Below are 15,313 nucleotides of genomic sequence, written 5' to 3' on the forward strand. Positions count from 1 at the left end.
TTTAATTGTTTTCACAAATCCGACAATTCTAATATAAATTTTTGAATCTGTTCTCTCAAAATTTGCATTCTGCAACTGTGAACACAACTTGGATAGAAATATACGTTAAAAGATTATATAAATCCGTAAAAACATATTGACGAATATGAAACATGAATTCAGAAATTCATTAATTTAAATCAAGTCAATATAGTATTTTTTTTTTAAATATGCCAACGAATTCAAAAATTATAGCCTGTCCCACAGTACATGAATGCTTCCATTACTTAAGAATATTAGGACTTATCAAAAATATTTTTGAATTCCATATAACGAATTTATAGAATTTGTTTCAGCGAATTTTATTTGTTAGAACAGATTTTCCTTGAATATGTTATCTTTAAAAAATGAAACTACACGAGTAGCTGGGACATTTTGAAGTAAATATTTTGAAAGATATAAAATCTGAGATCTAGGAAGAGATGAAGTCAAAGAAAGAACAGCACAATGAAGGTTTTTCAGTATCATGGAGCAGCTATCAGGCAAAGTAGATGGGCTTGTAATAAACAATGACACCGATATGGAAAAATGTGTCAAAGCTTGAGAAACATACTACTAAACTGGAGACTAGTTGAAGGAGTGAAACGAGTTTGCCAGCAAGTATGTATGTAAGTATGGCTAATTTCTACACCAGTGCTCCCAAAAAAATAGCAAAACTCCGGTTAATTGGTCAGAACACCAGGACCAGAAGCTGAAAGAAGTTTTGTACTTATTGCGGAAAAGACAGGGGTCAACCTCGATCAGTGGGACATCCTGCCTATTCTTAAGATTTTATCGATTGATAAAAACTATCAACGCCTTGTGATTTTCAGTTTCAATACCACAGAATGAATTAAGTGTCATTACAAAGGGAGGAAAATTCAGAAATGATTTCCATATGCTAGATTACATAAAACTATGAAGGCTTGACTTGTTAGGACCTTAACATTTCAACATTTCCTAGAAAGAACGTGGTTTTCTTAATAGTAATAAAATCGTCCTTAATAAGAGTGGACACAATCACAAAATTGATGACATGAACATTAAATATAACTTCAAAAATAAATTTATTTAATGAGGCTAACAGGGGGAGCCAGAGATAGGTGTGACATTGACTTCAAGGCGAAGTATGCCTAATATATGGTAAGTTTTTGCTTATTTTAGTGTATATGGATTGTGTATGTATGCATTTATGTAGAGTTTAGGGTATATAATATGATTCATTTACCCTCCTTCATATGGTATTTTAAACTCAAACGGTCCAAAAAAAAAAAAAAAGCCTAACAGATAGTGATGGATCATAGTAGAAAGTATGCTGTTGTGTTTTTAATCTAAACAGTATTCATTTTGTTTTTATTTATCAAAAAAACCCTTAGAAATTGTTACATCACATTGATTGATTGATTGTATGTTATTTAACGGCTCTCTCGAGAATTTTTCACTCATATAGAGACGCCACCACTTGCCGGTGGAGAGCTGCAAATTTTGTCCTATACTCGGCACTTACGGCCATTGAGCAGTGAGGGATCTTTTTCGTGCCAGCACCTACTGCGACACGGGACCTCGGTTTATACCGTCTCATCCGAAGGACCGGTCTCCACTCCCACAGTGGGATTCGCACCCGCGACGTAAGGATCAACTCCTTACTTCGAGACTCTAGAGCAGACGCTCTAACCACTACATCACATTGATAAAGCTTTTCAGAAATGCTGTAAAAGCTCTTGTAAAATCTAAGAAAAATTCTTTGAATGTTTTAGATTATTTAATATAATATATACTGATATCAGAAATTTTGTGGCTGTATAAAATGTAGTTAGTTTTTACACTTCAGAAGTGAAATGGGATACTACGGTTTTTCATGACTTATTTTCAGGAACTGGAAAATTCGTGTTAAACGTATCCGGTGCGTAATTACCAGACCGTTAGTCGCCCGCGTGGCGCAGTGGTTAAAGCGTCTGCTCTAGAGTCTTGGAGTAAGGAGTTGATCCTTACGTTGCAGGTTCAAATCCACTGCGGGACGTGGAGACCAGTTCATCGGATGAGACTGTATAAACCGAGGTCCTGTGTCGCAGTAGGTGTTGGCACGAAAAAGATCCCTCACTGCTCAAAGGCCCTGAGTGCCGAGCATAGGTTAGAATTTGCAGCCCTCCAGTGGCAAGTGGTGGCGTCTCCATATGAGTGAAAAATTCTCGAGAGAGACGTTAAATAACATATAAACGAACAAACAAAACCAGTCCATTAAAAATGTTAACACTGGGTAACAACTTCTGAAAAGAATACAGATGAACAACTAAGGTTTAAGCATGAAAAATATTTTTAGAAGCCTTAAAACCTCTAAATATGCATCCTCACTTCCATTGCCAAACGTTCAGTATAATATTTGACGTTTCTAGCAGAGGTCTAAATTTCAAAAATTCATTCAAAGTAGAAGAAATGAAAAAGGTGAAGATGACGAACAGTAATCGATCTTAAAAAATCAATACAAACAATACAAATCTGTGAACAGGTCACAAGACACGGACCACCGGAAATTCCAATGGTCGTATCAGGAGAAGTAGACATCCTTGTCGACCGATCACAACCGCCGTGAGTCCTATATAATTACATATGTAAATGTTTTCCCCTCATATAACAGTATCTAATCAAGGCGTATTTAATTCTGTGTAAAATCAGGTTTATCACGTATCCTTGAATTCAATGTTCAGTCATAAACGATTGACGTAATTTCACAGTGACGTCATAAGCGGTAGACGAGCTCAACACATCTAATGCATACCATTGAGGTTTGAAAAAATTAAATCATTTTGTGGTTTAAAACTTAAGTACATAATCTACGTTTGTAAACCAGTCTCAAATGTAAATATAAGTAATAAGGTATCATTTTTAATTTTTTATCGGGATGTAAATACGGGTTGGCATGTGACAATATCTACCATAAAGCCCTTCGGGTTTTATAGGATTTGATCACGTGACCAACCCGTATTTACATCTCGGAAAAAGATTAAAAATTATAACTTATTTTAAGTATTGATCAGGTTGATGAAATTATAACAAAGGCCTTACAACTGGTATGAAATAACACCCAGATACGTTATATTTGCTAATATTTGCTAACACATCATAATATCATTATAACGACCAGAGAATTTAGAAATACTGACTTTAAACGAGGTTGCTGAGAGCCCTGTAACATCAAGGGACTGCTAGGAGACAGGCGGGAGTATCCTTAAAAAATTTCTCTGTGCTTTTATAACTGGTTATATATATATATATATATATATATATATATATATATATATATATATATATATATATATATATATTCCAAATCTATATGACTAATCATGACTTTGCTGTTCTTGAGAATTTTCCATTTATATATTCCTATGTAAAACTTTGATCACCAATTGTAGTCCCACCTTACCCCCAGTGGGCATAAACAAATTTTAATATACACTACATGAGGATGCTTTATCCTTATATATAGTTCAGCGTACAGAGTTACCGACCCCTGTGCACCAACCTTTCAGAATCTGTGACGAAGATTAAAGTTTTTCAAAAGAATGTAAAACTTTAAGGTCATGAGGTCATACATTTTTTTACCCAAAGAAGGTGTTGTCAATTGCAAGTTCTCTATAATTTAATGCCCTTGTGTAAATTCCTCTTCACGTTTGTTTAATGTGCATCTTAATTCAGAAATAACGTCCGGTGTGTGAATCGTGAAGAGGTCAATCTCTATTACTATCGGGGTTCTCAGACTCGCGCAGTCGTAATACGTTTCTTCCAGGTAAATTCTGACAAGGGATTCATCTTCCGTATAACAAGGATCGGGTTGACAACCGTCTTTATCACAATGTTCCTATTCCTGAAAAAATGCACATTTGTAATATCTCATCGTGCGCCTTAACATTCTTCAATTAGCATCCGCCAATAGCCATAAAATGTCATTGAGAAAGTCTTTGATGGTTTAAGCATTATTTATCGCGTTGGTAGGTAATATCACAAGGCCCTTAAATGACATTTCAACAAAATTTAATGAGCAAGAACAATAGTTATTTTGACATTTAATGCTCATTTGAAAGATATTCAGGTTTTAATTGTACTCGTACTGGAAACATACAAATCATTTATTTAACTTAAAGCGTTTTCCTCCTGGTAAGACACAAGATCGAAGCACTGGTAAATACAATTTGAAGTGGGGAAGATTTATAGTTTATACATTTTTTTTCTCGTCAAAAAACATTTTGCAAAGTCCATTTGCATTTTTGGAAAATCAAAATTTCTGAGCTTTTATTTTGAAAACTTTTTTGCGTTCTGTCTGTTTTTCTGTCTATCTGAAACTGCATTCCTTATTTACATTTAAAAACACCAAACATTCCTGAATGGCTCATTAATATCTTTCAGGATATTAACGAAACGTATGCTCTATATACCTATAAAAAGCCTATAATCATGTTCTTGAAAAACGTCATCACTACTTGGAGATGAAATTATTACAAAAATATCACTCATCCAATCCCCATGTAATAATGTGTTAGTTCCTTTATACATACCTTGTGTTTTGATTAGCACATGCTTAATTTTAACAAATTATTGCAATCACGTGCAAATAATTCTTTTATTATTACAAAAATACAATAGTCACTTTGCAGAGACTGAAACTTATACAACGGAATTAAGACCTACGAACTTCTTTTTTTCAGGATTCAAGACCATGTCACTTTAGATAACTTTGACATCAGAACAGAGGAAGTCTCTAAAGTCGTCTCCTAGGACGAATCTTCTTTAGCTGGGACAGTTAGAAGAGATTGAGAGTGAAGGAAGCTTGAGAGTTACCTTGACTACGAACCTGATGATTAGACTGTAACATTCTTGATATACATTGTCCAGATCCTCTATTTTTACTATACAACCGTCATAATTTGTCTGGGGATATCACTCAATGTGCATCCTCCTTCTTAGAATTAAACTACGGAAGAAGTTCTACACATATCTGTTTGCCGCCAGAGAGCATGCTCTTGCGTATCGAATCAACTGAGAGATATACACCCCATATGCAGGTGATAAGAGTATATTGCTGCATAAGTAAGGGAAGTTGACGATTGAAAAGTTAAAGTCATCACGTTTAGTATAAAGCTTTGTTAATTACAAAAGTTATGATGACAAAAATTATTATTCTAATGTTTCATTTATACAAATCAAAATAACATTTTTGTTTTACTTTGTATAAAGCTGTTACAGCACCCATTTCCTGAATTATCTGCTGTATGTAATGTTTGACAGTAAATGTTAATACACACACACACACACACGTTTGTTTTGCTTATTCTATATCTATGAAGAAATGCAAGAAGTACATAGATTTGAAATAGATAGGGCTGATGGTTACAATAATGGAAATAAAAAGTTTTATCGTCTTTTTAAATTGAGTCTCATTGGAGCACAAGGAATAGTAGAGCGGAACCTACATTTCGAAATTACCGAAATCCACTTTGAATCCATTTTTTTTCTATCATGCCTACCTGAATAAAAAGAGGAATATCTTTTAGAAAGGTTTTCTGTCATCCCAAAATAATGAAGTGTCTATAAAAAGTGTCAATATAAAATGTCTATAAAAGTCCTTATTAATTTCCAAAATACTACTGATCATAATTTAACGATGTTTGAAGGTCAAACCTCAAGGTCATAAAAAATATGATACTACAGCTAAGTTTTGGTCATAAATTTGATATTCTTGACTGGAAGGAATTTAGAAATACGATGATTTTTACCCTAGCATTTGCATTAATGATCTTGTAGTAAATAATATTTAATTGGATAAGATGATCAGAAAGTGAAGTAAATTTAGAATGGTTTGAACCACTGCTGTAAGGGAGTCGACTGGATTTTATTGTCTAAAAACTGCAATAGTAAATCTTTCAAAAGTTATAGCATATGCATGTAGCTTACATTGACTTCAGTATAGTTACCAAGTTTAGGGATAATCTAACGTATGTGTTCAAGAGACCGTCTCAAAACACTGGTACATATACCATAGGAGGATATATGAATGCTTAGTTCTTCGTACTTAAAAGCAAGTTTAACAAAGTTTACAGTAGACTTCTTGTTCAAATGATAACATATAAGGAGTAGTACAGTATGTACAATATTGTACAGTATATGTAAGAAACACAAACTTCTATTGCCTTATTTTCAGAGGTGATATCTCAAAAAGATTTTTTTTTAAAAAATACTCACTTTTTTTTGGAGTAATACCAAATATGGAGGATACTAATGATTTATACAAAAAATACCAGAAAATAATTTTAAGATTATAAATCCACTGTGTTTAAAATGTTAAGAGTATGTATTTTGAAATATTTCTTTAATGACCCAGTGTTTAATAACTTCTTTTTCTCATTATGTCAGAATACTTTTACAACCGCCGTCTACCTGTCAGTTGAAAAAATTGTTTAAACAGTTTTTTAAAAAAAAAAAATAGTCAGTATTTTAACCTAAGATTTTTTCATTTTGTTCAAATTATTAAATTGCGTGAAACTGTGTGCTTTTAGAGTGTTAACCTTTATTTTTAAGCTGCGCAATTTATTGTGCAGTTAAAAAACAGTCAGCCCTCTTCAATGCGTGTAATGATCTCGATTCATTGTCTAAGCTTAAGGTCAATGTTATTGGCAAACAATTGTGAAATCAAATTTTGTAAATTCACAAACCTTTAAACCATTTATCATATTTACTCCTTCATACGATATTAACCACAAATACTGTATAATTATGTTTTACATTGATTCAGTTATGGAAGGAATATGTATTTTTTTTTTTTAAGTTATTGCCGTTCTTTGTATTCTGGTTCTTTTGTAACGGTCCTAGAACACTTACTGGAACATATTTTTTTAAATTTATGAAACACGGAGAGAGCGAATAGTAATCACTCTCAAACGTCCATTGAAACAATACAAATCAGGAGCAGAGCAAACACGGACCCCTAGAAATTCCAGAGGTGGGATCAGGTGCTATGAAGAAGTAAGCATTCCCTGTAGACCAGTCACACTTGCCGTGTGCTCCTTGTCAAGATCGAGTAAACAGGAAACTCCGTAGACTATTCAGAGTGAAAATAATGACCTAACAATTTGTATGAAAGACACAAGTCAACACCCGACCTAGTGATAGATTGTATTTGCTGACAAGGTTATTATATTGACCATAGAATTTGCGAAATGTTGGCCTTAACGAGACTGTTGAAATCCTTGTTTCATTAACTTATTTGTCAGAAGCTTGCCTCGTTTTTGAAATTGTTCATTCGTAGATTAAGCTCTTGTGTATCACATAAACTCTATATGCTGGTGATAATGGTTTATTGCTATAATAATGAACAAAGTTGACAATAAAAAGGTTTGTCATCACGTTTATCATAAATTGTTGTTTTAAGGTTACCATTAACGACTTTTTCTAGTAAAGTATCCAAATATGAAACAGACGTGTCAGACTCTGTGGCATCTTTTATCTCAAGTCCAAAGGGATATATCAAATCAATATAGAAATGAAAATGAATATTGTTTATATAAAGGACGTCGTCGATATATTTAATTGTTGAATGAAAGGCCAAAGCAAGAGACTTGAATACTGTTCTTTATATCCATATTTTATTCTTCTTTTCATGTAGAAGTTTTTGAATGAATCCTGCTTTATATGAATACAAAACTACGTCTGCTAGTAACGGAAAGCAATTTGTACCTATGATAATTCCGACAGATCGATGGAAGCTTTGAGATCCAAAAGCTACAAAAATATTGTCAATCAGAAATTCAAGCATCTTCTTAATATCAACTTCAGAGAATGTGTGTGTATAATCAGAATGTTTTCAAACAAATTAATTTTGCAAATAATCAGAATGTTTTTTTAAATGATTTTGCAAATAACCAATGACAGGATTATTTTTATGAGTTCCATTTTTATTGAAAAGGCAACTGTCAATGATTTTTGAAAAAAAAATCCTGATCTTTAAATTATCTGGGAAATGGTTATAAATGCTTCATTTCCACGTGCTTAAATAGCACGTGTTATAATCCACACATTGTCTGTTGTTCATTGTCTGCTTCTGTCTCACAGTTGGCTGAGAGTTGTCCAGTCATATCAGACATCTCGAAAATATACTTTCTATAGTCACATCATCAGTCACGTGCGTGGTCTAGATCGGAAGCAGCTAATCATCACCAGTCATAGGAATAGCGCTCCATGATTGTTATATAATTATATAATTTATGGTACATAACAAGGACACACTCTTGCTAAAGATAATATTCTTTTTTCTTTAATTTGCACCATTTTGACTGCTAATTTTAAAAATCCGTCTTTTAGAAGAGAGTCTAGCGGAATTTCAATTGATGGCAAAAATTTAAGCACAAGAAGGCAATGGTTTAAGGAAGGATTTGGCATTATGCCAGTATCATTTTATTATCAATGGATGCATTTATAAATTATTGCATGCACTTTGTTATGTTAACAGGCACTGATGACACCCTGATGATAAATATTGCCTGGTCCCTTATTTTCCTTACTAAAGAAAAAGGAAAATTAAAGAAAAGAGTAGATGTAAAGACAAATATAATTCAATCTGATTTTATTTTACTACTGCATGGTGCTCTTTCTCAGAAAAAATATATAGAGAATAATACATGGCAAAATCTGTATCACACCCCATATCAACCCGAGACTCCAATATCAGCCCGAGGGCCGAAGGCCAGAGGGCTGATATTGGTCGAGGGTTGATATGGGGTGTGATACAGATTTTGTCTTGTATTGTTGTTTTTATTATATATTGAAAATAGTTTTATTATATATTGAAAATAGTGTCTAAAAATCATATATAAACTTGTAAATTTATTACTGAATTTTTAATAATTGAATCTGTTTTTGTTGAATTTCCGTTTCTCAATCTTTTTTAAAGGCAAATAAATGCATTCAGCGATAAGAAATGAAATTATTATAAATCAAACAAATAATTATTTTGAATAACATAAAATGTCTGATGAAATAAAATTACAATTTGAATAAACTTTGGAAAGACAGAGGAAAAGATCCGAGGTACTCCGAATGAAAAATACAGAGATGTTCCAGAAAGGTGTAATAAAGGGTGTGATAAAGGGTGAAATAAAGGGTGCTGATACAGGGTGTGTAATACAGGGCGCGTGCCTGTGTTCATATTAGGGATGCAAAAATCCTGTAGTATAATGACAAATAAATAATAAATAATTTTATTTCACGTATATATTTTATTCCATTATGAATGCAAGTGTAAAGGGTGAATTAAAAAAAAAATGACCAAACACATAATTATCAACCTGCACTAAAAATACAGGCAGTGGGAATAAATGTCTATGTCTCAGCATTTGACTTTAGATAGTGTCTAATACCTGCCAAGTATCTCATTGATATCTCAATTCACAAAAACGTTATGTCCAAAAATGATGCTAAAAATGTCAGGAGTGCAACACCTTTTTGTGACATTTTGAAAATTCAATATTTTTTGAAGATACGTAAAATAAATAAAAATGGTTAAATGATTTTAAAAATCTGAAAGACGATAATTTTCAAATTGTAAAACAACAAGCTAATTCAGAGAATTTGTGTCCCCCGCTTTGGGAAAAAAAGAAGGGCATGCCCAGTTCAGGGGGAGGGGGTCACACTGGCCCCTGTATTTGTAGAATTATTAAATGAATACATTTATATTGTAGCAAATTAAAAAAAAAGCCAATATGGATATAAAGATTTGATTGCTTATTCTTTAATATGTGTATAGAAGATTCTTTTTAATATACTATATACAGAATATTTATCACACTGTAATAATGATTTTATGAGTTTGTACACGCCAGACATCATAACTTTTTCATTTCACAAGTGAATAGTATCATTTAGTAAATCAAAAAAAAAAAAATGAAAAAAAGAGAGAGAATAGTCCGGGAATTGAACCCGGACCTCTCGCTTGCTAAACGAGCAACATACCACTAGACGACGGAGGCACTTGATTAATGAGCAAATTAAATGCAAACATTAAGTCACATATAATGTTTATATTCACGTTTGATATTGTCAAAATTTTATACAATAAATGTTGTCTAATTTAGCCTTTACTAAACAGTTCTAATAGATGTAATTAGAATATAAAGTCCGCCGACAACTTGTATTATACGTAATAACTAGATCTCGACATGCCCCTGTGCTAAAAATAGTGCCAAGCGACTTTTAATACAATAAATAAATATTTAAAAAAAAAAAAAACGGGGCGGGACACTTTGAGAGGGGCAAGAGAGGCCATAGGGAGTTATGCTATAAAATTTCATTGCAAAAGCTCAAAATCTTCTTGAGATATCGCCCGGAAACGAAAGTGTTACACACAGACGGAATTTATGAATTTACGACCTTGAACTTTGACCTTTTGACCTCAAAATTAATAGGGTCTTCCTAAGGCCACAGGGAGTTGTTATGTAAAATTTCATTGCAAAAGCTCGAAGAATTCGCGAGATATCGCGCGGAAACGAAAGCGTTAAAACAGACAGAATTTATTACCTTTTGACCTCAAAATAAATAGGGTTCTTCTTTAGGCCATAGGGAGTTGCTATGCAAAATTTCATTGCGAAAGCTCAAAGACGAAAGTGTTACAGACAGACAGAAATACGGACGGACGGACAGACAGACCCAAATTAATATCCCCCACTTTGAGTGAAAGCGGGGGACAATAACTGATATACAATTTAAACTTTAAAATGTTATATAAATCATTTATGAGAGTCAATTATCTGTGCATACTCAATCATGTCTGGAGTGCAACATTTGAAGATTTGCTCCCCAGCATGAAAAAACTTTTATCAGTATATGATTCACTGATTTTTATTTTGGGAAATAAAGTAACAACGAACTATTTTACCAGCTAGATTTATCAATTAAAGGTCTGTGTTTCAGATCTATATTTCTATGCTCATGAGTGCAACACATTTATTTATTTTTTTAAATTCAATTTATATGATGAAAAGAATGCTATCCATGCTAAGAAATATTCTTTAATTAATATTGATCTATTTGAAAAATTTAACACTAAATTATTGACAGTTTTATTATTAAACCCTTTTCTTTTTCAGTTTTATCAATTCAGATGTATTTTTATCTTTTCATTGATTTTTCTTATGAACGTAAAACATAAACACACTGAAATATTGTTATAAAATTCAAGCAAACCCACCTCAATTTCACTGAAACAACGGAACAAGTTCTGATGTAATTTTTGCTTCACAATTCTACTTTAAAGACTCCCATTCTTTTTTATGAATACTTGTATAATTCTTTTTTGGCTGAGATTTAGAGAATTGACTTATATGGACAAAAAAGTGATTTGGGGGGAATTTTATTATTTCATATTTCTTTCATATTAAAACTTTCAAACTAGAATTGAAAAAATAATGTAAAATAACAATCATAAAGCCAATTTTTTCCTGCATATAAGAAAGAAGAAACTCATTCAAGGTTTAGATATAATCATCACCTGATACCTGATAATTTCTGATATTAATAAAATTTGTACGTAAGCCCAGCTAAAACTACTTATTTTTTTTTATTTATTGATGTATTTTATTTTAATTTTTTTTTAATTTATTTGTTTCATTTTATTTATTTATTTTGAATTGTATGTAACAGATTCTCAAATTCTTCAGTGCAGTATTAATTCGTAATTACATATTTTTTGTATTTTGTTTTAACGACACCATTGAGTTTGTTAAACCAAACTTGATTTTCTTTCTTATCTTAAATTTATTATATGGAATTTTAAATTATTTAAAAAGAGCAATCCATTTTCAGAATTCATTGTTTCAAATAATAAAAATTGTATATGAAATTTTTTAAAACATTTATCTTTTCAGAGAGTGCTTCCAAATTCAAATTCTGCAAGAACAAAGTTAATAATCAAAAATATCAATGTTCTAAATTTATTATTATAACAAATTATTATTTTGCTAAGGAGTTCATTAGTTTATTATTAATTTTTTTTTTAAATCTTAAACAAATTCTTATAATGAATTCAAAACTTAGTTAAAAGAAATTAAATTTATTTTAACAAATTTGACGATTCCTATTATTTTTGATTAATTTTTTCATTCCGATCTCTCATAAAATGCGATCTTTTTTAACAAAAGAAATTCCCAGTAATTTGAAAATAAATATGTCAATATATCATTTGTTAAAAACCACAGAATGTTTTTTTTTTAAATATATGCTAGATTAGGTGAAAGTTTTAAACTAATTCTTAAGAAGTAAATCAATTCTACATTTCGTTATCACTTACGTCGATATTTTCTCCAAATTTTTGGAATAAATGTAAACATTCCATACCGGGTCTTTCATGACAATTCAGTCATTTGCACAATTTTAATTATTTAGAATAAAGATGAGTAAAATTTTATACTGTCTTCGGAAATTGGCACGGGGGTTGCCATTTCTATTAAAGGTGAGATATTGATTTGATTGATATCATACTGATTGTTTCCTTATAAGACATAATTTGTTTTAAGATTGAATGTGGATAATTCAGCAATGATGGTAAAGGAGAAATAACTTGAATATAAATTAAGCAAAAAAAAAAAAAAAAAAAAAAGAAGAAGAAGAAAAAGAAACGGGCATAAACTTTGATTATGTTTTTATATTTGAGTATCTACATGTATATGTTGCTAATTATTGTTCTCTGTTGTTCAGAGATATTTAACGAACAAAAAACGAAAAAAAGAGACAAAAACGAATTGTTCTTTGATGAATTTATTGTAGGTAATAAAAAATTTTTTTTCTATCTTATAAATCCTGAAAACAATATGAATTCTGAACAAAAAAAGCAGGAGGACCCCAGAAAACACCGGAGTTGGGATCAGATGCTTACGAAGAAAACTAATAGTCGGGGTCACATCATCCCGTCTAAAAAAGCATTCCCTGTCGACCCGTCACATCCACTGTGAGCCCTCTATATTGTATATACCAATCGGGTAAACGGAAAAAAAATCAAAATAAGTGTAAAAACAAATTTGTATTCTTCTAATGAGGATATAATTTAGAGGACATAATTTAAAAGTGTTTTTTTTTTTTTTTTTGCACAAACAACATGTTTCAAGTAAAACATAAATTAAAAGAATGCCAGACTGTAATTAATAGAAAAACGAACTGCTTTCTGAATTTCATTTAAAAGCCACAAGAAACATGCTTGCAATGAGAAATTAAAATGATATATCAATTTGAAAAAGATAAGTAAATACATCTAAAATAAAACTTGACAATACAAAGTAATATTACACTTATGAAAGTAAAGCTGTTTCAAATATTTCACTGTTTATTTTATATCGTCACTTCGTAAGTCTCCAAGGATTCGTTTACCAACTGCTTTAAATGGAAAACACCACCTTTAAGCATGAAAAGTCCGGGTTCTTTGGGTATAAGGACAGTTTTATCCTTAAAAAAAGTCTTTAATTGCAGACTGAATTCTGATCATTCTGCAAATCCGCCCACCAAAATTACTACATCGACCTTCTCCTTATTGAAAACTACCTTCAAATTTTGATGTATCTGCTTAATTGGTTCATCAAAAAGGCTGTCAAGTTCTTCAGTGTTTATAATCATTTCCTGACTCATTCCTGGAGCGTGGAGTTGTATCATCTGGGTATCTGGCATTCGTATGGAAGACTGGAACTGATTTATTAAATGCTTGAAGGTATCAGTATTCCTAGACTGTTCGAAATACCTACTGTATTTTCTTCTTAGAATATCTATGAATTTTTGGTTGACATTGTTGCCTCCTCCGGGGCCTGTATATTGAAAAACAACCTCGTCTAAACCTTTTCCCAAATTTGTTCTCGAATGCACTGTGATATCCGTTGTTTCTCCTTCAAAAAGCAAATGCCAATTTGATAACTATCGAAAAAGACTATTTATGGTGATATATATTAATACTTTTGTATCTACATTGGTTTTTTTTTTCTAAAGGGAACAGTCAGAAATCCTCAATAAAGATACGTAAAAGTTATCCATGATGATAAACTTACGTTATACTAGTGACGGAAGGTGTGATCATATTTATGTACTCTATGGAATAGATAGTAATATTCTATAGTAATTTGGGTTTTTTTAAAGATTAAAACCATGCAAATAAATAGAGATTTCCCTGAATTGAACAAAAAACTTTGTCATACGAATATTTAAAACAATATGAGCTGCTACTTTGGTGTCGAATTTTTTGTTGCAAAATTGTAAATAGCGATTTCAATGACAGGGAAAAAGAACGTTTATAAACTTCTGTTGTTCATATTTGCGATGGAGGAACAATCTTTAAGCTTTGGTTGAAGCAGAGTTACATTATCGTCGTCCTTTACAATACTGATTCCTTATACATTACTATATATTTGATTGTAAAGAAGTTTTTCTTCTGAAAAAATTAATACTTTATTTAAGTCAGATTGATCAAAAAGGCTCAAATTACATAAAACAAATTATGAAAATAGCAAATTTTAACAGCAAAATGAAATTCTCAAAAATCCAGCTCATATCACTTAAAAAATTATTATTTATAAAACTTACCGCCGATGTCAACTATCATATACTTATTTCGCTAGGTCAAATTGTGAAAAGCGGTGTTTAGTGTGACATCAGTATCTTCAGCATGTTCCATCTGACAGGACAGTGACACAGCATGAGATTCCAGTATAGTAAAAACTTGATCTTTTTCCAAAGAAAGCTGCAATGTAAATGTGAAGCTGATAATACTTTAGCGATATTACACTCTAAATAGACAAACACAAATGCGTAACCTAAATATTACTGATTAAAGTAATTAGGAATGAATATTTTCATAAAACATCTGTATATCAACTCCAGATAATTTATATAAAATTAAATAATGTTTATGTATTTAAACAATTATGGACACCAGACACCAGAACATGAAGACAGCAATGTTCTAAGGGAGGTTATGGCGCCTACAACAATAACAATTTATTATCAGTGGATGTCATTTCACAAATTGTTGCATTATTTTCCTTATTAAGATAAAACAAAATAAAAGAGAACGGATGAAAAGACAAAGATTATTCAATCTGGTATTTCCTCTGTATTTGACTGCATTGTGGTCTTTCTCAGAAAAAAAAATATATGATTTTATTACATGTATATTTTATTATGAATGCAAGTGTAGAATTTAAAACCGTTTTTCACTGCAGTTTTATCAAGCTTACCGTAGTTCAACCTCGGGATTATGAGGCGTCAATTTAATTTT

At 31.5% G+C, this 15,313-nt stretch overlaps 1 protein-coding gene across 1 annotated transcript; it reads right to left on the reverse strand.

The window, feature by feature from the left end:
• Nucleotides 1-13,382: 13,382 nt before the first annotated feature.
• On the reverse strand, nt 13,383-14,761 carry LOC133201849 (uncharacterized). The gene is made up of 2 exons (XM_061337651.1): nt 14,620-14,761; nt 13,383-13,928 (listed from the first exon to the last, which is right to left on the reverse strand). Exons 1-2 carry the CDS (start codon nt 14,636-14,638, stop codon nt 13,534-13,536), a joined length of 414 nt encoding a protein of 137 aa, XP_061193635.1. The 5' UTR covers nt 14,639-14,761; the 3' UTR covers nt 13,383-13,533.
• Nucleotides 14,762-15,313: the final 552 nt, after the last annotated feature.

This window comes from Saccostrea echinata, unplaced genomic scaffold (genome assembly GCF_033153115.1).
Source record: "Saccostrea echinata isolate AGI-Se365-2 ecotype Australia unplaced genomic scaffold, CSIRO_AGI_Sech_v1 ptg000045l, whole genome shotgun sequence".
Classification (NCBI taxonomy): Eukaryota; Metazoa; Mollusca; class Bivalvia; order Ostreida; family Ostreidae; genus Saccostrea; species Saccostrea echinata.